The 23,709-nt window shown below is 60.9% G+C and overlaps 3 protein-coding genes across 6 annotated transcripts; all 3 read right to left on the bottom strand.

Moving 5' to 3' along the window:
• Positions 1-1,172: 1,172 nt before the first annotated feature.
• Positions 1,173-8,875, bottom strand: SLC7A3 (solute carrier family 7 member 3). 2 transcript variants are annotated; one of them, XM_075512856.1, is made up of 12 exons: positions 8,728-8,875; positions 6,358-6,766; positions 5,993-6,151; positions 5,738-5,906; positions 5,524-5,636; positions 4,334-4,556; positions 4,003-4,142; positions 3,821-3,923; positions 3,304-3,515; positions 2,510-2,676; positions 2,121-2,229; positions 1,173-2,015 (listed from the first exon to the last, which is right to left on the bottom strand). In XM_075512856.1, the coding sequence occupies exons 2-12, from the start codon at positions 6,725-6,727 to the stop codon at positions 1,882-1,884; spliced, it is 1,899 nt and encodes a 632-aa protein (XP_075368971.1). In that variant the 5' UTR covers positions 6,728-6,766; positions 8,728-8,875; the 3' UTR covers positions 1,173-1,881. The 2 variants fall into 2 exon arrangements, with proteins under 2 accessions (XP_075368971.1, XP_075368972.1); XM_075512857.1 differs by lacking the exon at positions 8,728-8,875 and adding an exon at positions 8,502-8,651.
• Positions 8,876-13,955: 5,080 nt separating this feature from the next.
• LOC142414939 (uncharacterized) lies at positions 13,956-18,180 on the bottom strand. Of its 2 annotated transcripts, XM_075512737.1 has the most exons (8): positions 17,407-18,180; positions 17,213-17,332; positions 16,696-16,821; positions 16,242-16,343; positions 15,464-15,564; positions 14,616-14,688; positions 14,328-14,399; positions 13,956-14,149 (listed from the first exon to the last, which is right to left on the bottom strand). In XM_075512737.1, exons 1-8 carry the CDS (start codon positions 18,050-18,052, stop codon positions 14,094-14,096), a joined length of 1,296 nt encoding a protein of 431 aa, XP_075368852.1. In that variant the 5' UTR covers positions 18,053-18,180; the 3' UTR covers positions 13,956-14,093. The 2 variants fall into 2 exon arrangements, with proteins under 2 accessions (XP_075368852.1, XP_075368853.1); XM_075512738.1 differs by lacking the exon at positions 16,696-16,821.
• Positions 18,181-18,252: 72 nt separating this feature from the next.
• Positions 18,253-23,016, bottom strand: SNX12 (sorting nexin 12). Of its 2 annotated transcripts, XM_075512740.1 has the most exons (4): positions 22,810-23,014; positions 20,893-20,988; positions 20,559-20,683; positions 18,253-20,056 (listed from the first exon to the last, which is right to left on the bottom strand). In XM_075512740.1, the coding sequence occupies exons 1-4, from the start codon at positions 22,972-22,974 to the stop codon at positions 19,954-19,956; spliced, it is 489 nt and encodes a 162-aa protein (XP_075368855.1). In that variant the 5' UTR covers positions 22,975-23,014; the 3' UTR covers positions 18,253-19,953. The 2 variants fall into 2 exon arrangements, with proteins under 2 accessions (XP_075368855.1, XP_075368856.1); XM_075512741.1 differs by lacking the exon at positions 20,559-20,683 and having other exon boundaries at positions 22,810-23,016.
• Positions 23,017-23,709: the final 693 nt, after the last annotated feature.

The following is a 23,709-nucleotide window of genomic DNA, read 5'->3' as shown; positions in this document are numbered from 1 at the left end:
AGCTCTGCCGGTCCCATTGGGTGCCCAGGATGGGATGCCGGTGCTCAGTGGGATGGCCTGGAGCCAGGCATGGACATACCCATGGGCACAAACAGACCCATGCATGGCCATGGCACAGAGACATGGGCACACACAAAGGCATGGGGGGGGGCTGCAGCAGTGCCAAGCGAGGGGGTGAGAGGTGCAGCCGTATCACAGGCCCATTGCCCACTAGGCTTTGGCAACAGCACCTGAACCCAGGTGCATGGGTGCCAGGGGGACTGTGGGCTCAGGGCTCAGCAGTGCCCCATGTGCTGCCTCTGGCCAGAAGATACCGACCAGGCGGGGTGGTGGGACCCAGCGTGGCACACCAGGGTACCGGCATGACCAGGAGAGCTGGAAGCACCTGCAAGGAGCCAGTGCCAAGAGTCAGCTGCGCCTGAGGGCTGGAGCCTGAGGCTCTGGCAGGGCACCCCGGCCTGGGGCAGCGGGGCCGGCAGTGCCCGGCCCAGGGCCAGAGCAGGTGCTACAGGCACAGCCCTAGGGCAGGGCTCACAGCTCCAGCCCAGGGGCCAAGCAGAGCTGATGGTGTGGGGCCCTCGCTGCTGACCATGCAGTGACCCTGCTCCACTGCCAGTAAACAGGGAGAGATGCCAAAACCACGCAAGATCCATCTGCCCTAAATTAGTTTATTTTGCAAAATAATCTGTCAGGGCTGATTTAGACCAGACCAGAATCTGGGAAATCATCTTCTCACATGGATGCAGACCAGCTCCTCGCCATGCTTCCTCTGCAGGCCATTGCTGGAGCCTCCAGGAGATATTTCCAAGGTCTTCTTACTGCAGCCACTGCCCTGGAACCTGGTGACACACTCCCACGCAGCACAGGGCCTGCAGGGCAGGGCCACGGCAGGCTGGTGTCCTGCCTACAGGTACCAGCAGCGCTGGGTTGAGCTGGCCTGGAGCACTGTTCCACAGTTCCTGGCTCACTGTGCCAGGGGACAGTGTGAGGACTGGTGGTTCCAGCCGGCAGGTTTCAGGCAGTGAGTTCACACAGCATAACCAGCTGTGGCCGAGCCCTGTTCTGTGCTGGCACCAGCCTGGCACCCAGCCTGGTAGTACATGGGGTCCTGCCCGGGGGGTCTGTGACCACAGGGTATTCACACAAGATGCGGCACAACCAACAAAGCCAAGCACTTAAAAAACATCTAGTTTAATAGGTATAAAAGTCGACATTAAAACACCAATTATATAAAGGCATATGAGGTTGGACACTAGTACGGCTACACTGTGGACATCTTCATGGATACCCTAGCTAGATGCTCACAGAAAGCAGCATGATCGGGGCAGCATGGGGCTCAGCGTGGGGTGCAAATTCCAGGCACAGAGAGGGTTTTGCTGAGCCCCATGCTGCCAGGGAGCACGGGACTGCTGGCGGTACACCAGAACGAGCTGCCCCAAGCCTCGTCACACAGCTCCAGCCATGGCTGCCACACACCCAACACTTGGAAAGCACAGAGAGGAGGTGGTGACCACAGCCACATGGACAAATGGAACAAATACAGCTGCACCATCACAGAGGGCCTCCCGTGCACAGGGAAAGCAGCATTCCTGACAGCAGCTTCCACGGTGGGAGGGCCATGCCAGTGTCACTGCTCCTTGGTGGGGTGAGGGGGATGGCAGAGACCAGCCCTGGGCCACCAGTGCTCCCACCCAGCCCAGGGACTCATGTCCATGACCTCTGCTCTGTGAGGGGAAAGGGCAGAGCACGACCCGGCTCCGTGGTCCTGACTCTGGGACTCACTCCCTGCTAGAGAGGGGATGGAGGTACCGTGCAGATCATGATCTTGTTTCCCGAGTGGGAATACTGGCAGAGGTCCACGGAGTGCCGGTTCCCAGTCCCTCAGACCGCAGCAGCCCCAGGGCTGAGGTCCAGTCCAGGATGGTGCAGAGGCTTTTCTATTGTGGCACAGGGTTCCTTCGCATTTTTCCCTTCCACGCTGTTCCGAATCCCGTAGCCAAAGTAAATCATAAAACCTGCAGGACAGTTTCCGCAATGAAATGCACAGCGGCAGGCTGCCAGAGTAACAGCCCTCCAGGGGAGACCCTGTGGGCACCGCGCTCCCTCTGCAGGACACCTACCCACGGCCATCCAGATGGCAAACCGCACCCAGGTGCCAGCACTCAGCTGTACCATCAGCAGGATGTTAATGAAGATGCTGAAGATTGGCAGGAGTGGGAGGAAAGGTACCTGCGAGGGACAAGAGGTGCCGTGTCAGCTGTGCCTTGAGGGACGCGGCCAGGCTTGAGGATGCTCCTGGCCACAGAGGGATCCCAGCCCTGCCACAGCCCACAGAGCACCCGGGCACTTCCACGCTGGGGACTGCACCTCAGAGAGCCGTGTCTCGGGGCCCTGGGCTTTCCCGGATGGTGACTGCCCGGCAGTGAGCCCTGGCACACCCTGCAATGGCCCAGATCCTGCCAGGGCTCCACGGGCATGCAGACGCCGAGCTGCTGGGGGCTGCACTCACTTTGAAGTTCAACCGCGTGTTGCTCTGCGGCTGCCTCCAAACAATGATGGTGGGAATGAGCAGAGCCACAAGGAGCAGCACCAGGGATGCGATCCAGCCCACACTGGCATCCTTCAGCGCGGTCACTTTCAGGGTCAGGACCACGCAGATGAGCGTGATCAGCGTGGCTGCAAGAGAGGGGGCAGTCAGGGGGCTGCACGGCATGTGGCCTCCCTGGGGCCCCAGGCCTCACCAACAGCTGGCCTGAGGCACCCGCTCCTCTCAGGTATGGGTCGAGCACATGCTGTCTCCAACACCCACCCCAAAGCCTCAGGAAAGCTCTTTGCTGGGGGAACTTGCCAGCCCAGCGAGCCAAGGGGAGCCTGCACTCGTCTGGGCTTGAACCCAGCTCTGACGCTTACCCAGACCTGGCTGAGCCGCCCCATTCTGGCTGCACAATGAAGCCATTGATGGACAGATCAAACCTCGCTGGCTGAGCTCAAGCGCTCCCGGGGGGCTGGGGACCACCCTCGCTGGGAGGCCAGCCTGAGCCAGACTCGTCACAGGGAGCTCCCGTGACCACCTGCACATACCTGGCTTAGCACCCATGTCCTCCATCAGCCCCCACGCACCCAAAACCCTAGCTGTGCTTGGCACCCTTCTCAGGGTGGATCAACAGCAGCTGGCAGCCTGTGCTGCCCGGCCCCTCTCCTCCGCCCAGCTTGCCCACCATCCCTCCCTGGCTCTACAGACACGCCAAAACACTCCGGCCCCTGGCAGGAGGGGACATCGGCCGCCAGCTCCCGCTCCCTCACCGATGACTGAGACACAGATGTAGACAATGCGCCCTGAGAGCGCGGTGGGGGTGTCTGTGGGTGGGTTGAAGAGCGTCGCCAAGGACAGCGTCTCTTTCTGCTGGGCACTGGCAGTGGTGACGGTTGGGTTCATGATCACCCTCTCCTCCTCATTCCTGTTCAGCTCGAGCATTTCCATGGCCTTTGGGGAGTTCAGCTGCCCGGGTTGGTACCTGAGCAGATGGGACAAGCTGCAGCAGAGCAAAGGAACTTCCCAGCCCAGGGGGACTGTGGGCAGCACCCTCATACCCCTCCCGCTCCTCCAGCCCCACGTGCTGCTCTAGCAGCAGCCCCGCGATGGCTACCCCATGGATGTGCCCAGAGACACTGCACAGGCTCTTGTGAGCAGCTTCCATCTTGGGGGGCTTGATCTTTCCCCAGGCTGCGTCCCTCTGGGGAAAAACCTGTGGCCACAAGCCCCGGGCTCGACGCAAGGCACATCCACCCCAGGCACCACCACGCGAGAGGAGGCACCCACCGGAGGATGAGCACGCACACTGCCACCAAGGAGTAGGCCAGCAGCGTGCCGATCGACATGAGGTCCACCAGGTCCTTCAGGTCAAGCAGGAAGGCCATCACCGCTGCAATGAGGACATGCAGCATGAGCACAGCTCCAGACTGCCACAGGGCCAAGCATGAGGCCACAGCAGGTAGCCTTACCTGCGAGGACCCCCGAGGTGATGGTGGCTGACAGAGGGGTCTTCGTGCGGCTGTTGATGCTGGAGAGGAACTTGAAGAGCAGGCCATCCTCTGCCATGGCATAGATCACACGGGGCATGGGGAACATGGAGCCCAGCAAGCTGCCGTGGGGAGAGATGGCTCAGGGCCTGCCAGGCAAGCTGTGCACACCCACCACCCAGACGGGGACAGGACTGGCTCTGTGCTGGGAGCAGGACAGCAGCTGGACAGGGCAAACGCCCAGCCCAGCCAGGACGTGTGCTGCTGGTCCCCGTGCCATGCCAGGTGGTGCCAGGAATGGAGCCAGTCCTACCTGGTGGAGAGGGCACAGAGCGAGCCAACAGCAACAGCGTAGCGGGCGGGCTCCCAGCCCACTGCCTTGAAAGCCTCAGGCAGGGGGCTCTCCTTGTTCAGGAGGAAGTAGGGCACCATGAGGGTCAGGGCCGCAGAGACCCCGAAATAAGCCACGAAGCAGATGAGGAGGGACACAATGATGCCAATAGGGATCGAGCGCTGTGGGTTCCTGGCTTCCTCCCCTGTGCGGAGACAAGAGGCAGCGTCCGTCCCTGCTCCACGGCACAGTGCGGGGCAGCTGGCCCCAGAGGATGAGCCGCAGCAGGGACTTTCCATTGCAGCGTGGGGCTGGGCAGCAGCAGGCATGGGCTCTTGGAGAGCAGGGGTCCCCAGCTGTGCTGCTGCGCTGGCAGAGGCTTCAGCACTGCCGAGAGCAGAGGTGCATGGCTGCAGCCCCGGCTTCCAGGCATGCGGCTGCCCGGCAGCTGGGTTCGCAGCCCCTCCGGCCGTGCCGGCCCTCTGCCCCCACCAGCAGCTCCCGCTCCCCACAGAGCCCGCTGAATGCGGATCCTCTGTGCGTGTGGGCACAGCGATGCAGCCACCGTGCTCCCTGCCCCCTGGCCTTTGCAAAAGCCTGCTCTCCTGCTGCACCGTTGCTCCCCGGCAAGGGGCTCAGCAGCTGGCATAGAAGGGAAGGAGGCTGGGCAGCCCCTGGGGGCGGGGAGGCACAGGCAGGGAGGTCAGGCAGAACAGCCTGCACCAGCCACCCACTAAGTAGATTCCTGGGGGAATGAGAGGAAATTAAGAGGGCTCCCTGTGCTCCAGAGAGCGGTGGTTCTGCATGAACTCAGTCATTTAGAAAAACGTTGCTTGAGGCTGGGAAATAACCAGGAGGCACTAGCAATTCCCAGCGCTGTCACAGCCTCGACTCAGAAGTGAAAAGGCTCCCCGCTGCCCCGGGAGCTGCCTGCGCAGGGAGGGTGCAGCCCCACTCCCACTGCGCAGTGTGGGGAGCCCCTTCTCCTGGGGCAGGGCAGGCTGTGAGTCCTTTAGTGCTGGCCCAGCTGGGGACAGAGCCACCACACAGAAACCTCCCAGCAGCGGTGGAGAGAGCTGTTTCCCACACCACAGAGCATTCTTCCCAGCAGGTCCAGCCAGCCACCGGCTGAGCTGGGGAAATGCCCACACCACCCTCGCCCAAGGCGTTACCTGTGGTGGCAATGCAGTCAAAGCCCACGAAAGCATAGAAACAGGTGGCAGCGCCGGTCAGGATCCCTTCCAGTCCAAAGGGGACAAACCCACCGGAACCAAAGGCTTTTTTCCTGGAAAGAAGGGAGGAGAGCAGCTGCCGTGGGGTGCATGGACAGCAGGGCCGGTGCCAGCCCTGTGCCAGACCCTGGCCTGGCACAGTTGCTCTCCTTACTCGATGTCATCCAGCAGGTGGTTGAGGTAGTCCTCCTCTGAGAGCTGCCAGTTCTTGATGTCTCCCTTCACAAAGCCGGCAATGATGACAAAGCACAACACCACCAGGTTCACTGCCGTGAAGATCTTGTTCACGAGGGCGGATTCACTGACACCAAAGGTCAGCAGTGCTGCAGGGATGGAAGGGGTGAGTGGAGACCTGCCGGGCTCCCATGCCACCACCCGCAGTGCCATGGAGCCGCTCCTATGCACTCACCGGTGAGCAGCACAATCAGGATCAGGGCAAAAAAGTCTGGGCGCTCAGCCAGCACCCCTGGCAGGTGCACAGTAGTCTTGTTCATGAAGAAGGTAGAGATATGGTTGCCAATGATGTTGTCAAATGCTGCACTCCAGGCTCGAGCCACACTGGCTGTGCCTGGTTGATGGCAAATCTGTGCATTAGTCCAAGCCCAGGGCAGAGCGGCACTGGCCAACCCCACCCCAGCACCCACCTCCCTGCTGATCCCACCCCACACCCTGCTCTGGCAGCACCACACGCTGCCCCCACAAGCCCCCCATGCTGCCAGTGTGGTGCTGGAAGGAGCCTGGGCACACGTGCCAGCACCCTGCCCGGCCCCGTACCTATCACGTAGGAGAGGATGAGGTTCCAGCCAGTTGTGAAAGCCCAGATCTCGCCAACAGTGACGTAGCTGTAGAGGTAGGCAGAGCCGGTCTTGGGGACGCGGGCCCCAAACTCTGCATAGCAGAGTCCGGCCAGTACTGATGAGAGAGCAGCCACCAGGAAGCAGAGGACGATGGAGGGACCAGCCATCTCCTTGGCCACCTCCCCGGCCAGCACATACACGCCGGCCCCCAGCGTGCTGCCCACCCCCAGGGCTATGAGGTCCAGCGTGGAGAGGCAGCGAGCGAAACGTGTGTCCTCAGAGCTCAGATCGACCACGCGCCGGCGGATCAGCTTCTTCCCAACACTGGTCATTTTTCCCCCGAACATCTTGTCCTCTCGTGGGTGGTGCTCAGCTGCTCAAAACCCCTGCAAGAGAAGTGACCATAAGGGTGTGAAGCTCAGTGTCCTGCAGGCAACAGGACCCACGCTTGGGGAGCAGGGCAGGCAGCGATGCCCACAGGAGCTGTGCCTGCTCCCGGCCAACCCGTCAGCACCAAGCCCCCGCCACGCTGCTGGGGCAGAGACAGTGGTGGCTCCCTCCAAGGCACTGGGGGGCTGCGCATACCCCACTTGCGCAGCCCCTGCGCCAGGACAGCGAGCCAAGGATGAACCCAGCGAGTCTGTGGTGGGAAACAGGTTCACTGCACAAGCCCTGTGTGGTCCCCACCTCGGGGCCCCCGGGTACGTCCCAGAGCTTGCCCACTGATTTGGCAGCCTGGAGATCCCGCAGCCCAAACTTGACTGCTGCCGCATCCCTCTGGCCTGACGCGTGGGCGTGCACAGCGGCAATGGCAGGGAGACAAAGCATTCCTCCAGCGGAGGATTTGGCAGGCTGGGCTGACTCACTGGGACGCGGCCATTCCTCCTTCGCCCCCAGCATCTGCACTACACCTCGGCAGGGATGCATGGCCAGACACACAGCGCAGGCCCCCAGCACACATCCCCTGCGTGCTGACGGCATTTGCTGAGCAGCCCGCACACTCCGCAGGCTGCAAGCACCCTAAACATGCAACACCCCCACTGCCCTTGCTCACAGCAACCACCCATCCCCAAAAAGCTCTGGGAGACGAGCACCCTGTGGAGCAGGCAGGCAGCCGGCACAGGGTGAGAAGAGCTGCAAGGAAAGTGGCTCCCAACACCCACAGCCACGGCTGGCACCCCGTGCCCAGCACTGCAGCACCCGCCCACCAGCCCCTTCTTCCCCCCCGGCTGCTCCCTTCATTGGGAAACGAAACATGCCCCAGCCAGGTGCCCGGGGCAGCACCGACACCACGCTCTATGGATCAGCATAAGTACGCACAAGGATAACTTTGTGACCCTTTTCCACTGAGGGGGATTACCAGAGTTGCAGTGACAGCCACCACCTCAGCTGCTTCCCCATAACCAGCAAACCAGCCCATTTCTGGAGAAACCTCCTCCTGAGCTGGCACGTGCCACATTGGGCCTTGGCCAAAGGAGCCATCCCAGCCCGGGGCAGCCTCTGGGCCACGTTTCAAGGGAACAAGTGCCCTGGCACTGGCACCCTCCCCAGCCACTGCCCGGACAGCTCTGCCTGCCTTCCCCAGCACTGCTCGATTGCTCCAAGGACTGCTGACGGCCGACGCGAGCCCTGCAAACTGCAAGCACGGGGCTGGCAGCAGAAACGTGCTCAGCCCTTATTCCCAGCGCAGCGCAGAGAAAAAAGCGCGAGCGGCGCCGAGCAGGAAGATGTGGGACAGCCTCCCCTTCCTAGCCCGCGCGGGCCCTGCTGCGCTGGGATTCGCTGTGCCCGGTGAAAGGAACGCGTTAAGCACCCAGACCCACACCAGCACGCGTCAGAGCCGGCCCAGGGAAAGCTGCTCGGGCGGGTCGGCTGGCTCCGGGGCGGCTCAGCCCACGGCCGGAGCGGTGTCTCGCAGAAAGCCACGCTGTCACGTTGGCGCCCGAAATGGAGAGCGCGCAGCGAGCTACGGGCGGGCAGAGGAGAGGAGAAGCAGCGTGTCGGGCGACGGCTCCCGCCGGCAGGAGCCTCCCGCTGCCCACTGCATCCCGGTACGCACCGCATCCCGCCGCGGCTCAGGGCAGGTGCCGGGGGCCGTCAGCCCCCGCTCGGGACCCTCACCCCAGCGCCCGCGGGGACATCTCCAGCTCCGGGGAGCTGCCAGCCACGCTCCGTCCCGCCGGGGAGCCTGGCGTTGCCCCGGGGACGGCGGGACCGGGACGGGATGCCGCGCCAGGTCCCGGCCGCCGCCCGCACCGGCCCCACGTACGGACGGCGGCTGATGCAAGCGCAGCACCGGTTGCGCCAGGCCCCGTCCGGCCCTGCGGCGGCGCCCGCCGCGACTCACCGGCGGCGCGGCGCGGCTCGGCTCGGCTCGGCTCGGCTCGGCTCGCTCCGCGGCGTCCCGTTCCGCTCCGCTCGCCCCGGGACTGCCGTCGCCGCTGCCGCCGAGGGGGTCGAAGGGCGGACCAGCTCCGCCCGCCGGATGCCGGAGCGCGCCGCCCCGAGCCGAGCTCCGGAAACAGGCACCGGCGCTCGGCGCCCCCGGGGCGCCCCCCCCCCCCCCGCTCCCCGCAGACCCGCCCCGCCGCCCCAGGGGAAGCGACGGGTGAGCGGGACCAGCCCCGCGGCTGATGCGGGGAAGCCCGTCCCTTCCCAGCCCCACCCGTGCCCGGTTCCCCGCGCCCTGCCGCCCCCCAGGTCACACATTTAAAAACAATATACATTCAAGTCGTAAATGGCACCGGGGCGGGCGTCAGGCACGGCTCGGCCCCTGGGAGTGCGGCTGCTGCGGGCGGCAACGCCGAGCCCAGGACAAGGGACTGTGCGGCCGGCGGCATCAGCCGTGCTCCCCCGCGAGAGGTCACGGAGGGGGTGGCTGAGGGTCCCCGGAGCCCACGTGCGCCAGGAGGGCAGAGCCTGCCCCGCTGGGGCTGGGAGCGAGAGGAGGGCTGGGGCGCAGTGGGGAGGCCAGCCCTGCCACAGAGAGTGCGGCCGGAGCTCAGCCCGAGGCACGGAGGGGGGCTCTGCCCCGACCCCCATGTGCTCCGCAGGGACTGAGTCTCGGCCAGCGCCCCCGCTGCTGCTCTGCTACAGTCTCCTCAACTCTGGGAGCAACAGGCAGCTCTAAGTGATGGGAAACACCAGTCTCAGGAGAACTGTTTGGCAGTTGGGCCAGCAGCCAGGAGCGAGGCGGGAGCCAGCGCCTTTCTCTCCAGCACACAGGCTGGGACCAGCCTCCCAGAAACCTGCTCCTGATGCAATCCAGCGTTCGCGTGTGGTGAACCCATTCAAACAGGCAGCAATGCCGGGAGGTGAGCCAGCCCCTCCCTGGCATCGCAGACAAGGCTCTGCTCCAGCGCCACTGCCGAGGACGCAGAGGCAACAGGCTTCCAGCCGTTTGCAGCAGAGCAGGCAGAAGCACCGGGCAGGCCGCTACAGGCCCCGCGCTGGGTGCCTGCCTCCCCCCAGGGGTGCACACACAAGGGCCGAGGAGACAAAAAGTCTCCGCTCGGCAAAATGACCTCATGGTGATGGAAACAGCAACGCAGCATCCTGCAAGCGCAGCTGCCAGGCAGTGACGCAGGCTCTCCTCCTGCTCTCAGCCCTTGCGAATGAATCAACCGTGGCTCAGCAACACCCCTTCCCCTCCCCAGCCACATGCTCCCCACCAAGAAGGAAGTGAGCTCAAGATCAAGATACAGAAATCCCCCGCAGCCTCGCTGTTAGTGCCCAGGCTCCTTCTTGGGCTGCCTGCAGCAGACAGGGACCCAGCTGGGCCAAAGCCCTGCTGCCTATGGCGCTGCAGGCAGCACCATCACTGAGGGTGCTCCTGGGCAGGACAGGCAGCACCACAGGCACAGCAGGGCTCCATGGGGGGATGCCCTGGCACAGCCAAGCAGAGGCTGGGTACCCAGAGTGGCTAGGGGGGGATGACACCAAGACTCGCCTATTCCCAGAAACCCTCTTGCAACAGCAGCTGTTGGGAAGCAGTTTCAGGCAGGGAGCAGCACCGGGGCACCAAACATGGCTCCAGCTTCCAGACCTCACACACAGCTCCACATCCATCTTCCCAGCGCCCCATCCTCACCTCCCAGTCTACCGCTGTGCTCCCCCCACCCCCCGCCCCGTTCAGGGCCCTGATCCAGCAGCACAGGCCAAGGGCCGAGAGCGGGCAGAAGCATGGAGTGAGTCAAGCACACATCCCTACAGGAGCAGCAGAAAGGCATACAGTGGCAGGGTGCGTGTAGCCAGCACCAAGGAAGGTAGGAGGTAGCTCCAGCCCGGAAAGGGAGCCAAAAGCCCTGCAGAAGCAGATCTGAATCAGCCCTTGGAGCCCCATCACCTTCCACAACTGGGGCATAGAATATCTACAGTTGGAAGGGACCTATAAAGATCATCGAGTCCAACTCCCTGCTCCTCGCAGGACTACCTAAAACTAAGCCATATGACTAAGAGCGTTGTCCAGACACTCCTTGAACTCTGACAGCCTTGGTGCCGTGACCACTTTCCCAGGGACCCTGTTCCAGTGACCAACCACCCTCTCAGTGAAGAACTTTTTCCTAACGTCCAATCTGAACTTCCCCTGACGCAGCTTCATTCCATTTCCTCGTATCCTATCGCTGGTCCCCAGAGAGAGGAGATCAGCAGCTCCCCTTCCTTTGCCCCCTTTGAGGAAGTTGTAGACTGCGATGAGGTTGCCCCTCAGCCTTCTCTTCTCCAAGCTGAGCAAACCAAGTGACCTCAGCTGCTCCTCATAAGTCTTGCCCTTGAAGCCTTCCACCATCTTGGTCACCCTCCTCTGGACACACTCCAATAGTTTGATGTCCTTCTTACAGTGAGGTGCCCAAAACTGCACACAGTACTGGAGGTGGGACCGCACCAGTGCAGTGCAGAGTGGGGCAATCACCTCCCTTGACCGGCTAGCTATGCTGTGCTTCATGCACCCCAGGACACAAATGGCCCTTTTGGCTGCCAGGGCACACTGTTGGCTCATTGTCAACCACTGTTGTCAACTCTCTGCAACTGTCAACTCATTGTTGTCAACCCAAATCCCCAGATCTCTTTCCACAGGGCTGCTCTCCAGCCTCTCATCCCCCAGTTTGTGTGTATAACCAGGACTACCCTGTCCCAGGTGCAGAATCCAGCTCTTGCTCTTGTTATATGTCATACAGTTGGTGATTGCCCAGCTCTCTAGTCTATCCAGATCTCTCTGTAAGGCCTCTCTACCCTCAGGGGAGTCCAAAGCTCCTCCTAGTTTAGTATTGTCGGCAAACTTACTTAATGTACAGTCAATTCCTGCGTCCAGATAATTTATAAAAACATTAAAGAGCACTGACCCTAAAACTGAGCCCTGGGGAACCCCACCGGTGACTGGCCACCCGCCTGATATAACCCCATTTACCATAACCCTTTGAGCCCGACCCATCAGCCAATTGCTCACCCAATGTATTATGGACTCATCTAGCTGCGTGCTGAACAGTTTATCCAGGATACTGTGAGAAACAGTATCAAAAGCTTTGCTAAAATCCAAACCACCACATCCACTGGCTTCCCTTGGTCAACTAGATGGGTGACCTTGTCATAAAAGGAAATTAAGTTGGTTAAGCAGGACTTTCCCTCGTGAGCCCATGCTGGCTATGACCAATGACTGCATTGTCTCTCAAGTGTTTTTCAGTAACTCCCAGAATAACCTTCTCCATAATTTTACCAGGCACTGAAGTGAGATTGACAGGCCTGTAATTACCAGGGTCTCCCTTCTTACCCTTCTTGAAAATTGGGACATTTGCCAGCTTCCAGCCTACTGGGACCTCTCCAGACTCCCAGAACCATTGAAAAATAATGGGGAGAGGCCCCACGATGACATCAGCCAGCTCTTTCAGTACCCTGGCATGAATCCCATCGGGCCCCATAGATTTATGCGTGTCCAGCTGGAGCAGCAAGTCTCGAACAAGTTCGGGGTTGGCTGGGAGTTTATCATCCCCCCAGTCATGGTCTTCCAACACAGGGCTCAGGGGGTCCCAGGGCCCATTATTGGTGTTGAAGACAGAGGCGAAGGCGGCATTAAACATCTCTGCTACATCCCTATTTGTGAGGTGACTGACCTTGTCAAGCAACGCACCAATGTTACCTCTGATTCTCCTTTTGCTATTAACATATTTTAAAAAGCCCTTTTTGTTGTCCTTCAGAGTGCTGGCCAGCTTGAACTCTAATCGAGCTTTCAACACACTAATTTTCTCCCTACAGTGGCAGACAGCATCTCTGTAGTCCTCCTGTGTTGCCTGTCCTTGCTCCAATGTCCGTACACTTTCCTTTTCCGCCCAAGTTCTGAAAGAAGATCCCTGCTCAGCCAAGCCGGTCTTCTGCCTTGCTTGCTTGACTTTCGACACTTTGGAATTGCCTGCTCCTGCACCCTTAAGAGATGGCTTTTAAAAAGTGACCAGCATTCATGGACCCCAACACCTTCAAAAGCAGATTCGCAGGAGACCTTACTAACTAGCTCCTTCAGCAGCCCAAAGTCTGCTCTCCCCATACCCAGGATCAAAGTTTTCCTGGCAGTTTTCTCCTATCGCCAATGATTTGAAACTCCAACTACTTCGTGGTCACTGGGACCAAGGCAGCTACCAATCATCACTTCACCCATGAGTCCCTCTCTGTTTACAAACAACAAATCTAGCAGGGCACCTTTCCTAGTTGGCTCCCTTAGTACCTGCACCAAGAAGTTATCTTCAACATGCGTGTACAGGGAACCCCCCATGTACAGTGCACTAGAGTGTTCCACTGCGGATCAGGCCAGCACTGGAGCTGCTCACCTTGGAGACTGAGTGCCCAGCAGGGGTGGGAAACAGCAGACAGAACATCCCTGTGCAGCCACCCCTGCACGCGGTCAAGGGCAGCCACCCCACGAAGGGGTGCAGGCTGCCTGCGGCACTCCAGGGCAGCCAGGAACACCAGCGGGAGATAACAGAGGAGCAGGAGCAGGCCAGCCTTCCTGGCCCAGCCTCAGGGGCACCGCCAGCACCAGGCAGCGGGACTGTCCAGGGCCTCACCCAGACGTGAGGCAGCACGACAAGGTGCCTGCATCAACCTACGACAGAGAGAAGGCAGCAGGGCAGGGCTTCCAGCACTGGCGGGCAGGAACAGTGAGGGACTGAGTCCCAAGCACTGCTTCCCCACCACCTGCCCCCAGATGCTGACACAAGACACCAACTAATGAAAAGGTAAGCAGCAGCAGCTAATGGCTGCAGAAGCCCAGCGTGTCATCAGCCAGCACTGGCTCTTCCCATGTCCAGCATGAAGGTAGCTTAAGGCAGAAACCTGCCCGTACAGCTGCCTGCCACCGCCACACATCCAAGCATCCCACCTGGAAGCACCAGGTTTGTCCAGAAAGGCTTCCCCAGAGCCATGTTGCGCCTCCATCCACCAGCACCCACCTCCTCCACGCAGCAGACCTGAAGTCTCTGGCTGAGCAGAACCAGCCACAGCCGGACACAGACCTGCTCCTTTCTGCCCAGCCCTTTGGAGAACAGGGGGCAGCACTGGGCACTGGCCCTACCCCAGGAGACAGCAAGCATCACTGGGAAAAGACACCTTTATTTTAAATACAAGGAGTTTAAAAAGTCATTCATTCAAGAGCTCCACAAATATCACTGGCCCAGCAGCTCAGGCAGCTGCACAAGTGGCTGTTGTGAGTCTGTCCCCATGTGCCAGCTGTCAGTCTCTCCCTGAGTCACCACTCTCCTCCACTGCTGCATCTTCCAGACAGATTCCTGGGGAGCAATGGCAGAATCAAAGCACTGCTGCTCCCAGCACTCAGCACCTGCCCCACGGGAAAGGCCACGAGCTGTGTCCCTTCAACCTGCCAGCCCTGTTACACCGGCAAGGGATCACCGGAGAATCCCTGCAGCCTGCCCAGGGGCAAGGGCTCACCCCAGCAAGGGAACATACCTGCTGCTCTGAGCTGAGCCTGCAAGGAGGAGATGGTCTGGCGATAGGCTTCACACTGGGCAGTCTTGTCAGCTGCAGGCAGGAGGCAAGTAGGTGTGTGCTCAGCCTGTCCTGAACACCTCACCCCCAGACCCTCTGGGGTGGCAGCTGGGATCCTGCTCTACCCCCGAACAAGAAGCCAGCCCCATCCCCAAAGAGCTGCAGGCCCTGGGCTCCAGGTACAAGTGCAGGGGGCATCATCTAGATTGTGGGTGTCCCGCAGCTCCTAAAACAGCCAGCCCCACGTACCAAGCTCGCCCTTCATTCGCTCCAGCTCGTTCTTTACACGCTTCAGCTCCTCGGACAGCTGATCACCTGCAGACTGGCAAGGGTGTGTGATGGTCACCCCCACACAGTGACCCGCAGCCCAGCCCCAGCACAGCCCTTCCTGTGGAGGAGGATCTCTGCAGGCAGCACACACACACCAGCAGTTCTTGGGCTTGGGGAGCCCTGCTCACCACCATCAGCATCTCAGAGCAGGGCCCCATTTTGACATTCACCCCTGCTTCAGGAGCCTGGCACTGCTGCAGTGCAGCCCAACCAAAACCCCAAGCTTAGCACTCACAGGACCACTGCCAGGCTGTGTTCATCGCAGCAGCGGTGCCTGGCAAAGGAGCCACTGTTCGCTTGTCAGCGAGCAACTGCCAGCGCCCGTGGGTCACAAGGATCCCTTTAGCAGGCTACAGCCACATAGCGAAGAGCCCTAAAACCACTGGCAAATATGCACAAACATATTTTGCAGGTAGGAGACTTCACACCTTGGAGCCTCGCCTTGCTGCAGGCTCTGCTCAGCCCATCCTGGGGACACGTCCCACATGTCAGGGGGTATAAAAGTGACACCACAAGCCACAGGGGGCGTGCATCTTTCAAAAGCCCCTTAAAAAAATTAACTGGACAGAAGCCTGCGGTCCCCTGAGCACTGGAGGGGTGGCAAATGCACAAGGTCTTGTGTAAACCCCAGGCAAAGGCTAAAACAGCTCAGGTGCCAGCCCAGAAATTAGCAGCCCCAGGTCCCATCACCTCCCACCTCTGGCACAGCTGGCCCAAGCCACTGGCTGAACGGTGCTCCATGGTGGCAGGACACAGTTGGCTCTTACCTGCTCAGCAGGGACTGCATCCCCACACCCTGGAGTCAGGGCAGGGGGCAACTCGCTGGAAAAAGAGGACCCCACACACACCCATGTCTGGTCAGCCTTACCTGTGAAGAGAAGCGTTGCCACTAGAAACGTCACTGCCATCCCCGGCCACTCTTCAACCACACCACAGAGCTGCTCCAGACCAGGGGCAGAACCTGTCCAAGGGAGCCAGAGGTCTTCAAGCCCCTCCAGCCCAATGGCTGCTGCTGGCCTGGCCTGTATGGGTGCTGCTGGGAGAAGGTGGTCCTGCACGGCCTAGCTCCCAACAGCTCTGGGTTCCTGCTCACAGTCTGCTAGCACAGGGAGGGCAGACAGCTGCCCTGGGCAGGGCAGTCCCAGCAGAGTGGGGATGGCCTCCGTGCTTCCTCTTCCTCTGCAGGGCCCAGGACTGCAGGCTGCCCACCTGCAGTTCTCAGGCAAGGCAGAGCACCCTGCCTGCAGAGCAGGCTGGAGCACCCCCAGGCACACCTGTTCAGCGAGGACCCTGCTGGCGAGTGGCACTGCCAAACAAGGCAGCTGCCCATGTTTCCCCATGCTCACCCCAACACAAGGCAAGAATCCACCAGAGCCCAATGCAGAAATGTAGACTCTCCTCACCGTGGTACGCTCACATGACCCTTGGTTTTCAGCAGGTCTTTGGCAGTCAGGAGCCAGGAAAGCTCCAGAGGGGCTCCTCTCTACAGGGGAGCAAGCTCCAGCTCCCCACTCCTGGGTGGGACCACACCTCCATACTGCTCACCTGCTCCCAAGACAGTCCCTGCTGCAACCAGCCGTTCTTTGCTCTCACCATTTTCCTTCAGCTCTCGGGTTGTATTGCACATCAGCTCCTGTGTAGTTGATCCTGAAGTGGGATCCAGGAAATGAAAGCGAAGAACATCAACCCCTGCTCAGACAGTGCCCTGGCAGCAACATGCACTGACCGGGGCCGCTCCCTGTCCTACAGATGAGCTAGAGCACCAGATTTGTTCAGGCTCTTTGTGGGGTGCCTCTCCAGGGAAAGGGACTTTGCCTAGCCTTACTGCTCTGCATTTCACTTCCCCTCCTCTGAGCCCGAGCACACGCTGTCCCTCCTGTCCTTTGCCTGGGATCAGCCTTGACTCTGCAGCCAAGACCTGAATGTTCTCCCCAGGGCAGCAGCTCCCCCCTCCCATGACACCAGACCCTCCGGGGCTTCTGCCCAAATTCACCCTTACCGAGGCAAAAGCGCTTGGGGGAAGCCACTTTTCCCAGCGGCTGCAGTCGGGAGCAAGAAGCCATGGCAGGAATCGCTGTAGAGAGCCTCCAGGAGGGCCGTCTGCGGCCCCCAACCTTGACAGCAGCTATAGCGGACAAACATTAGGCACAGAGGCTGCCAATCCAAAGCAGCTACACTGCACCTCTCCTAGGGCAGCCCAGGGCTCAGCCAGGCTGCCCGCCCCAGGCCCACGGGCACCAGCACCCCCACAACCCCACAAGAGCTTGGGGCGAGGGCTCCAAGCTAACAGGCTGCTAGCCCACATCGGCGGGAAGCCAGACAGTGCTAATTAATACAGCACTTGGGGCATGAGCACATTTCCTGGCCTCCTACCTGCGCCACTTCCAGGGACTCCCCAGTCCCCCCACTCCATCCCCATCCCATGCTGCAGCCCACATCTTCCCCCTTCTAGCTGCAGCATCAGTCCCCCCAAGCTTCCCTGCTTTGCATGAGGCAACTGGCAGGTGCAGAATTACTTTCCATCTCTGTGTCCCGGGAGGTGGGTCTGGGAACAGCAGAGGGTTGTGCCAGCTGCAAAGCCCTGCTGGGATGCTGAAGCCTGGACTTAGCCGCTGGCATCAGCTTCAGCTTGGTACCTGGGGAAGAGAGAGCTTTGCAGCCCCGGGGAAGCGGTCGCTGTGCTGGGGCTCTCTCCAGCGACCCGGCTCACCTGGGGGCTGGGGGAGCTTCGTTCCCGGGGCACGGAGGCCCTTGCCGGCCTTGGGGAGCTCCAGACCCAGAGAGGCCCGTGCCCGGGGGAGAGAGAGCCTGCCGCCGCCGCGGCCCGGGGACCGGGCGGGGGTGCGGGGGAGGCCCGCGGGGCCCGGCCCGCCGAAAGGGGGCTGTCCGACACCGCGCCGTGCTGCCTTACGGGACAGGGCCTGCGGGCGAGCGAGGCGGGAACCGGACCGCGCTGCACCGGGGCAACCGCCGGCAGCGGGCTGCGGGAGGCGCCGGGGCTCCCCGCGGGCCGGGCCCAAGGCGGCGGCGGCCTCGCAGCCACCCGTGCTCGGGCGGGCGATGGGCGTGGCGCTGCCCGGGGCCCCCTCGTCGAGGGGCGGCGAGTCCTGCAGCGGCGTGGAGGTGACGAGCCCGGCGGCGGCGGGCCACAGGGCGCTGCCCTCGCCCGGGCTCGGCAAGGGCTCCGCCGCAGCGGCGGCGCCGAGGCGCAGGCGGGAGGCGATGGCACGGCACTCCTCCTCAAAGAAGCTGAAGTACAGCGGGGAGCGGGGCGAGCGCGGAGGGCCTACGTGTCGCAGCAGGTCGGGGCAGCCCGGCGAGCCGGAGCCCGCCGGCGGCTGCTCCGACCGCCACATCCCGCCTCAGCGCCGCCGCGCAGCGCCCCCTGCCCCCGGGGAGGCCCACGTGCACCCCTTCCGCCTCCGCACAGCGCCCCCTGCCGCGGGGGAGGGCCACCCGCACCCCTCCCGCCTCGGCACCTCCGCGCAGTACCCGGTGCTGCCCCCTCCCGGTGCTGCCCGCCCCGCGCCGGTAGCCCCCAGGACGAGGCGGAGACTTGGCTTCACAGTGGTTTAATGCGAACGGAACCGGGACGTTACACTGGACAGGGTGGAGACAGCTGGGTGGATGGCAGCTCCGCGGCAGGACAGGCAGGAGGAAGGGGCCGCCCCAAGCGGGGACCGGCAGCAGCAGGGGGACAGGGGCTAAGCCCCGCTGCGGGCACGGCTTCCTCCATTGGCACCAGCCTCCACGCTGCCCCACAGCCCTTCCCGGGCCGAGCCGGCCCCCGGAGCAGTTCCCTCCCCGTTTCAGCGACTTCTCTTACCCAAGAGCCACCTCTCACCCTGAAGCACCAGTTCCTCACCAGAAAACCCAGGAGACTTTAGGGAGGCCTTAGGGAACATGCTTGGCAGGAACAGGAGGGCAGTCACTGCAGGCCTGTGCTCCAAGAAAGGCTCAACTGTGCCACCACAAACTGACCAAGTGCTTATAAACCAGCCAGTCTTGACCTGAGGAGCCCCCGAGCTGAGGCCCAACCTCACTCATCGCAGCTGTGGCAGCTGGGGGAGCCTGCAAAGGACAGTTCTGCTGCAGCAAGTCACAGCCTCATGGTCCCTCTCAAGCTCTGAACGCTTCCCTGACCAGTCTTGTGTCCTTGCTTCCACACAAGTAACTGCCTAGCTCACTGCAGAACAGGGGAGAACACACAAAAAGCCATTGTTCCTTCTCCTGCTTCATAAGCAAATGTCTAACCCAGGACTGACAGACCATTTTCTGCTGTCCTTTTAGGAGAGGTGGCCCCCCCCAGGCCCCACTGCTGGGCTCCTCCTGTGGCAGCCATCACAGCTGCACACTACAACAGTCCCCACCAGCCCTCTCCTGCTCCTCCTCAGCCAGACCCATCTCCTCCCCTCTGCAGCCAGGGCACAGGATAAGATCACCATGGCTCAGCTGAGCAGGGTGCTGCTGGAAACACCACCACACCAGCGTACGGCAGAGCAAGCTGTGGCGTTTTTTAAACCCTGGGCCAAGGCACCACAGCACACACTGCTACAGCCCAGGCTATCCCAGCTTCCACATGCCAAACTGCCCACGGAGAGCATCGTGAGAGCACATGTCATGGAAACCCCTCGAGCTGCCAGCAGCATGTTAGAAAGGAGGGGGATTAACACAAATACACCAAACGGGTCTGTAATGCAGGAGGCTGAGAGCAGGGTTAGAGTAAGTCTTGGGTCTCAGCACTTCCAGACAGTGAAGAATGGGGGTTTCATGCAGGGTGAATGGGGTGGACGAGAGACCAACACACCCAGGCACCTACTCACTGTTTTGGATAAGCCTTATAACTAATACCTGATGCAATCACTGACCAACATGACAACTGCTATTCTTCAGAGTCTCCTGCAGAGATGCTTGGGGCTGCACGGATAGGGGAGTGAAGGTCATCTCATACCTTCCTGTACAGGGAGAGAGGCAGCTCCTACACCATAACGCCATAAGTAAGTTCCTGCTCCACACCTATTCACATCTGCCCCTAGGTGCGGGACAACACGCTCACTTGCATTACTCTTCATACCTTTAGGCCAAGACCACAGCCCAGTAGAACAAGTTGCTGCCAGTTACAAAAGAGGAAAATACTGAACAAACTGGGAGGTTCAAGAGAGGAAAAGCTGGTTCAGAGAAGACAGATTTAGTGTAAAAATAAATGTCATTTTTGCAGGAGGGAGGGTGGAATGGAGGAAGACAGTGCCAGGTGCTCCTACTGGCGCACTTTCCCTGGGACGTAATTCCTATCAATAGTCTCCTCTTGCAGGAACATATGTAAGCAGCGCTCATTCTGTGCCAGTGGGTGTCCAGCAATTCTGGAAGAAAATCAGATGTGGAGGTTAGCACAGCTGCCACAGAGACCCCCACACCTCCACTCTCTGTAGGGAGTAAGGCAGACCTCCTTGCTAACGGGCAGCCAGTTCCAAGCACACCCGCACTGGGCTCAGACCAAGGTCACTGGATCGGTGTGCAACAGGGCCAGCAAGAGGTGCTTGAGCACAGGGTGTTCCCTCCCACACCATGCCCTGCAGCAGGACATGAGCATCCTGAACCAATGCTACCCTGTTGGTCGGTCTCTGCAGCACAGCTATTCTGCTAATATTTGCTTCACTCTCAGAAGAGAGTGCTGAACACGACCCACACTCAAGGCAGGACTTGCTTCAGAACCGTGGTTTCATTACCCGGCTGCAGGCACCACCCTTTAGTACGGCACCTGCGTGCAACAGATCAAGACTCCTTCCTGGTCAACCCACAGCCCTCTTCTACCGGCAGTAGCTGGAAAGGCAGCACACAGCAAACCCAGGACATCAAGCTTACTTGTTAATAAACTGTTCTAGTCCCTGTCTCCGCTCCTCAATGAAGGACTCCTCAAAGATGCCTTCGTCTCCTCGGAAGGGAAGCTGCCGTTTCAAAGCTTTTCCAGGCAGTGGTGGCACTACAATCTGAAAGCACAGAATCACCCTGTCAGCAGAACAGCCACCTGCAAGTGGATATCCATTGCCATTTGACGCTCATCTCCAGCCCTATTAAGTGGATAGCCCCAACAGCTGCCCACCACCACAGCCTCTCTTCTGGACAGCTCAATCTGATTGCTACAACTGTTCCCATATGTCCTGGTTTCAGGAATAGGCAGGTCTGAGCCAGTCCTCACCTTACTGTCTCGTTCCAGCTCATTCTTCAGCCATTCAAAGTCACTGTATCGTCTTCTCACACATGACTCCTTCAATTTGAAGATTGGAAGGTTTGTCTGTAATGAAGAGAAGTAGTTAATTTGCAGGTTGCTTTGGAAGCCAGATAGTATTTCAACATGTAATTGAAACCTGAAGCTGTGTTTAGAAAACCAAGCCCCCTGAAAAGGAGGCATCACAAGAACACCTAGCGTCTTTATTCAGGACAGAGCGCATGCACCAAAGCCCTTCAGAATCAAGCAAGCACTTGCCAGGCTACTCAGAGCCAGCCATTCCCTCCCCTTCAGGCGACTGTTTCAGGAACACACCCCCTCCCAGGGGCATGCGCTGGAACCAGGGCTCACAATACAAAGAAGGCTGATTTTTTTTCCCCTGAGTTCACTCCATTTTGGAGTGATCTACAAGAGAGCTTCACAGCAGCCTGCAAAGCAAAGGAACCTCTGACCCGACACTGGCGTTTCCATGGAAGAACTAAGGGAGGAAATCTTGTCCCAGCAACTGTTCAAGGCCAGACCTTGTGCTACAATCTTCTCTCAGAACACATTGCCTACCCTAACAGGTGAGCAGCTTTTTCCATATCTGGCTTGTGTCACTGGACAAACGTACAGCAATTCCCCACCCTTCTCCCCCGCCACTAGAGTCTAAAGACTGACAGCTACAGTAACTTCACCTTTACCCTATCAACACAGGCCGAAATGTTCAAGGAACTGAGGTAGCAAAACCTTCTGACAAGCAGCACCCAGATGAACACAGGTATTGCTACAAAATGTTTAACTAGATTCTTATGAGGTCTGCAAAATAAAACCAGCTGCTTTCAAAGCATCTCTGCAAGACCTAGTTTCAGTGAGACTAAGAGGTTCTCATTGCCACCTGCCAGCCACCCTTCGGCAGGCTGATGGAAACCAAGCGTCAGAACAGAAAAAAGCAAACACTCAATTCTTCTGAGAGGCAGTGGAGACTTAGCAGTTAAATCACACTATGAACAGAAGTCAACACCAGCATGGTAACATATGCTAGCTTGTTTCAGGGGAAGCTCAATTTTACTTCTTTCAGCTATCAGATGCAGAGCTGCAAAGAGGTCCCCAGTTTGGCTTGGTTAAGGCCCAGCAAAGAGAACCCTGCAAGAAATCCTCAGCCTGCTACTCACACTCCTGGATCACAGGCTCTTTGTAAAGCGATCAAGCTGATGCAGAAGGGGTTGCTAGACTGCATTGTGATCAAGTCCCAAGACACTGCTAGCTAGCTTTCCTCCCCTGCTTGAGATAACCAGCTGCATGCAGTCATGCCCTGCACAGCAACCACCCAACGGTGCCCAAGTGCCAGGCCTGGGGCTCTAGAGAGGGGACAGGAGCAGGAACCTGCTGAAGGAGCACCCTCCTTGTCCTCGTGCATACCAGCCCTCGCTAGATGCCGGAGGGCCCCGGCAAACCCACCAGCTGCGAGCGCTCTGACCTTGAGCCCTGGCCCGCCGGAGAACCGCAGGCAAGCTGCCAGCCCAGCCCAGCACTGCCCGGCTTGCAGGGCCGGGGCTCACCTCCTCAGCCCTCCACCACCGCAGACAAGCACAGCCCCTGCCTGGCTACCCCGAGCCCCAGGACCTACGCCCGGGCTGCACGGGGCGGCCCTCGCCGGGCTCCCTACGCACACACCTCCGCTCCCCGTCCCGACCGCGCAGGTCGCGCTCGGCCAGAGCAGCGAGACCACCCCGGCCCCGCCCCGCCCCCCCGCCTTCCGCTGCCCACCCGGCCACCCCAGCACCACACACCAAGCGCTGCCGCCCCTCCCCGGGCCGTACACCCGGCCACTGGGCAGCCCAGCCCCGCACAGGGCTCCGCGGCCCACGGCGGGCCCCGAGGCCTGTCCCCGCCCCGGGCCCGCACCCGCATCCGGAGCTCGTAGCTGGTGTATCTGGCGCGGCCCATGCCCACAGTCTGCGGGTTGAAGATGTCGATCTCGAGGAAGTTGCTAGGCGGCCCGTACGCGTCCGTCAGGTCCTGCGGCTTGGCGTTCAGGCGCCGGGTATCCGCCACCGCCGCCTCCGACATGGTGGTGCCGCCACCGCCCCGCCCGGCCCGCCCCGTCCGCTGCCGCAGCCCGCCCCGCCCGCGCACGACGCGACGTCGCGGGCCGGCGGCCTGCATAACGCAGGGGGTATCCAGGGTTTGGGGCCCCTCAGCCACCGCCCCGCCTGCGCACGCCATGGCCGCCGCCCCACCGTCGCCTGCATAAGCGGAGAGGGTATTCAGGGCGCGGGGCATGCCACGGCGCAGCCCCGGAACCTGTACGCGGGGCTCACTCTCCACTCTGCCTCGCGCTGTCTGGGTCGCCCCAGCCAGGCCCTTGCGGGGCGGTGCAGAGCCCGAGGCCGAGTCGGTCGCGCTGGGCGCCTGCACTGGGAACCGGGGCGCGGGGCCGAAAAACCTACATAGGGACTACGCCATACAGCGTCCTAGGCGGGACAAATCCCGGGCGGTGTATGGCGCGGGGACTGCCAGGGCCCCGGAACCTGGTTGCCGCAGTTCCGACGAACGGACGGGGACCGGGACGCGGGCCTGTCACGCCTTGCGCTGGGGCGTGTCCCGGAAACGGGCTTCCATCCGTGACGGGACGGCGCGAGGGAGCAGCACTCCCGGGCCCGCACACCCCAGAGTGCCGTAGCACGCTCTTGTGCGAGTGGAGGAGCGGTTCGCTTCACAGGGCTCCCGACGCAGCCCCACCCGCGCGGGGTCAGCGGGCCCAGAGATCCCCAGGGTGAGGCGTAGAACGGGGCGGTGCAGGTT

This window comes from Mycteria americana, chromosome 10 (genome assembly GCF_035582795.1).
Source record: "Mycteria americana isolate JAX WOST 10 ecotype Jacksonville Zoo and Gardens chromosome 10, USCA_MyAme_1.0, whole genome shotgun sequence".
Lineage (NCBI taxonomy): Eukaryota > Metazoa > Chordata > Aves > Ciconiiformes > Ciconiidae > Mycteria > Mycteria americana.
The sequence above is the reverse complement of the archived record's forward strand: the minus strand, read 5'-3'. Positions and strand labels throughout refer to the sequence as shown.

What these genes read in the sequence shown, in the direction of transcription:
- SNX12 (XM_075512740.1), bottom strand. Translation starts at nt 22,974, where the DNA reads ATGTCGGAGGCGGCGGTGGCGGATACCCGGCGCCTGAACGCCAAGCCG. An exon ending in GCTACGAGCTCCGGATGCGG is followed by an intron (nt 20,989 to 22,809) that starts GTGCGGGCCCGG and finishes TCTTCATTACAG; the next exon opens with ACAAACCTTCCAATCTTCAA. An exon ending in AGCTGGAACGAGACAGTAAG is followed by an intron (nt 20,684 to 20,892) that starts GTGAGGACTGGC and finishes CTGTGCTTTCAG; the next exon opens with ATTGTAGTGCCACCACTGCC.
- LOC142414939 (XM_075512737.1), bottom strand. Translation starts at nt 18,052, where the DNA reads ATGTGGCGGTCGGAGCAGCCGCCGGCGGGCTCCGGCTCGCCGGGCTGC. An exon ending in CCGGGACACAGAGATGGAAA is followed by an intron (nt 16,822 to 17,212) that starts GTAATTCTGCAC and finishes TGTCCGCTATAG; the next exon opens with CTGCTGTCAAGGTTGGGGGC. An exon ending in GGCTCAGCTCAGAGCAGCAG is followed by an intron (nt 14,150 to 14,327) that starts GTATGTTCCCTT and finishes ATTGCTCCCCAG; the next exon opens with GAATCTGTCTGGAAGATGCA.
- SLC7A3 (XM_075512856.1), bottom strand. Translation starts at nt 6,727, where the DNA reads ATGTTCGGGGGAAAAATGACCAGTGTTGGGAAGAAGCTGATCCGCCGG. An exon ending in CCTGATTGTGCTGCTCACCG is followed by an intron (nt 5,907 to 5,992) that starts GTGAGTGCATAG and finishes CCATCCCTGCAG; the next exon opens with CACTGCTGACCTTTGGTGTC. An exon ending in TGCCATCTGGATGGCCGTGG is followed by an intron (nt 2,016 to 2,120) that starts GTAGGTGTCCTG and finishes ACTGTCCTGCAG; the next exon opens with GTTTTATGATTTACTTTGGC.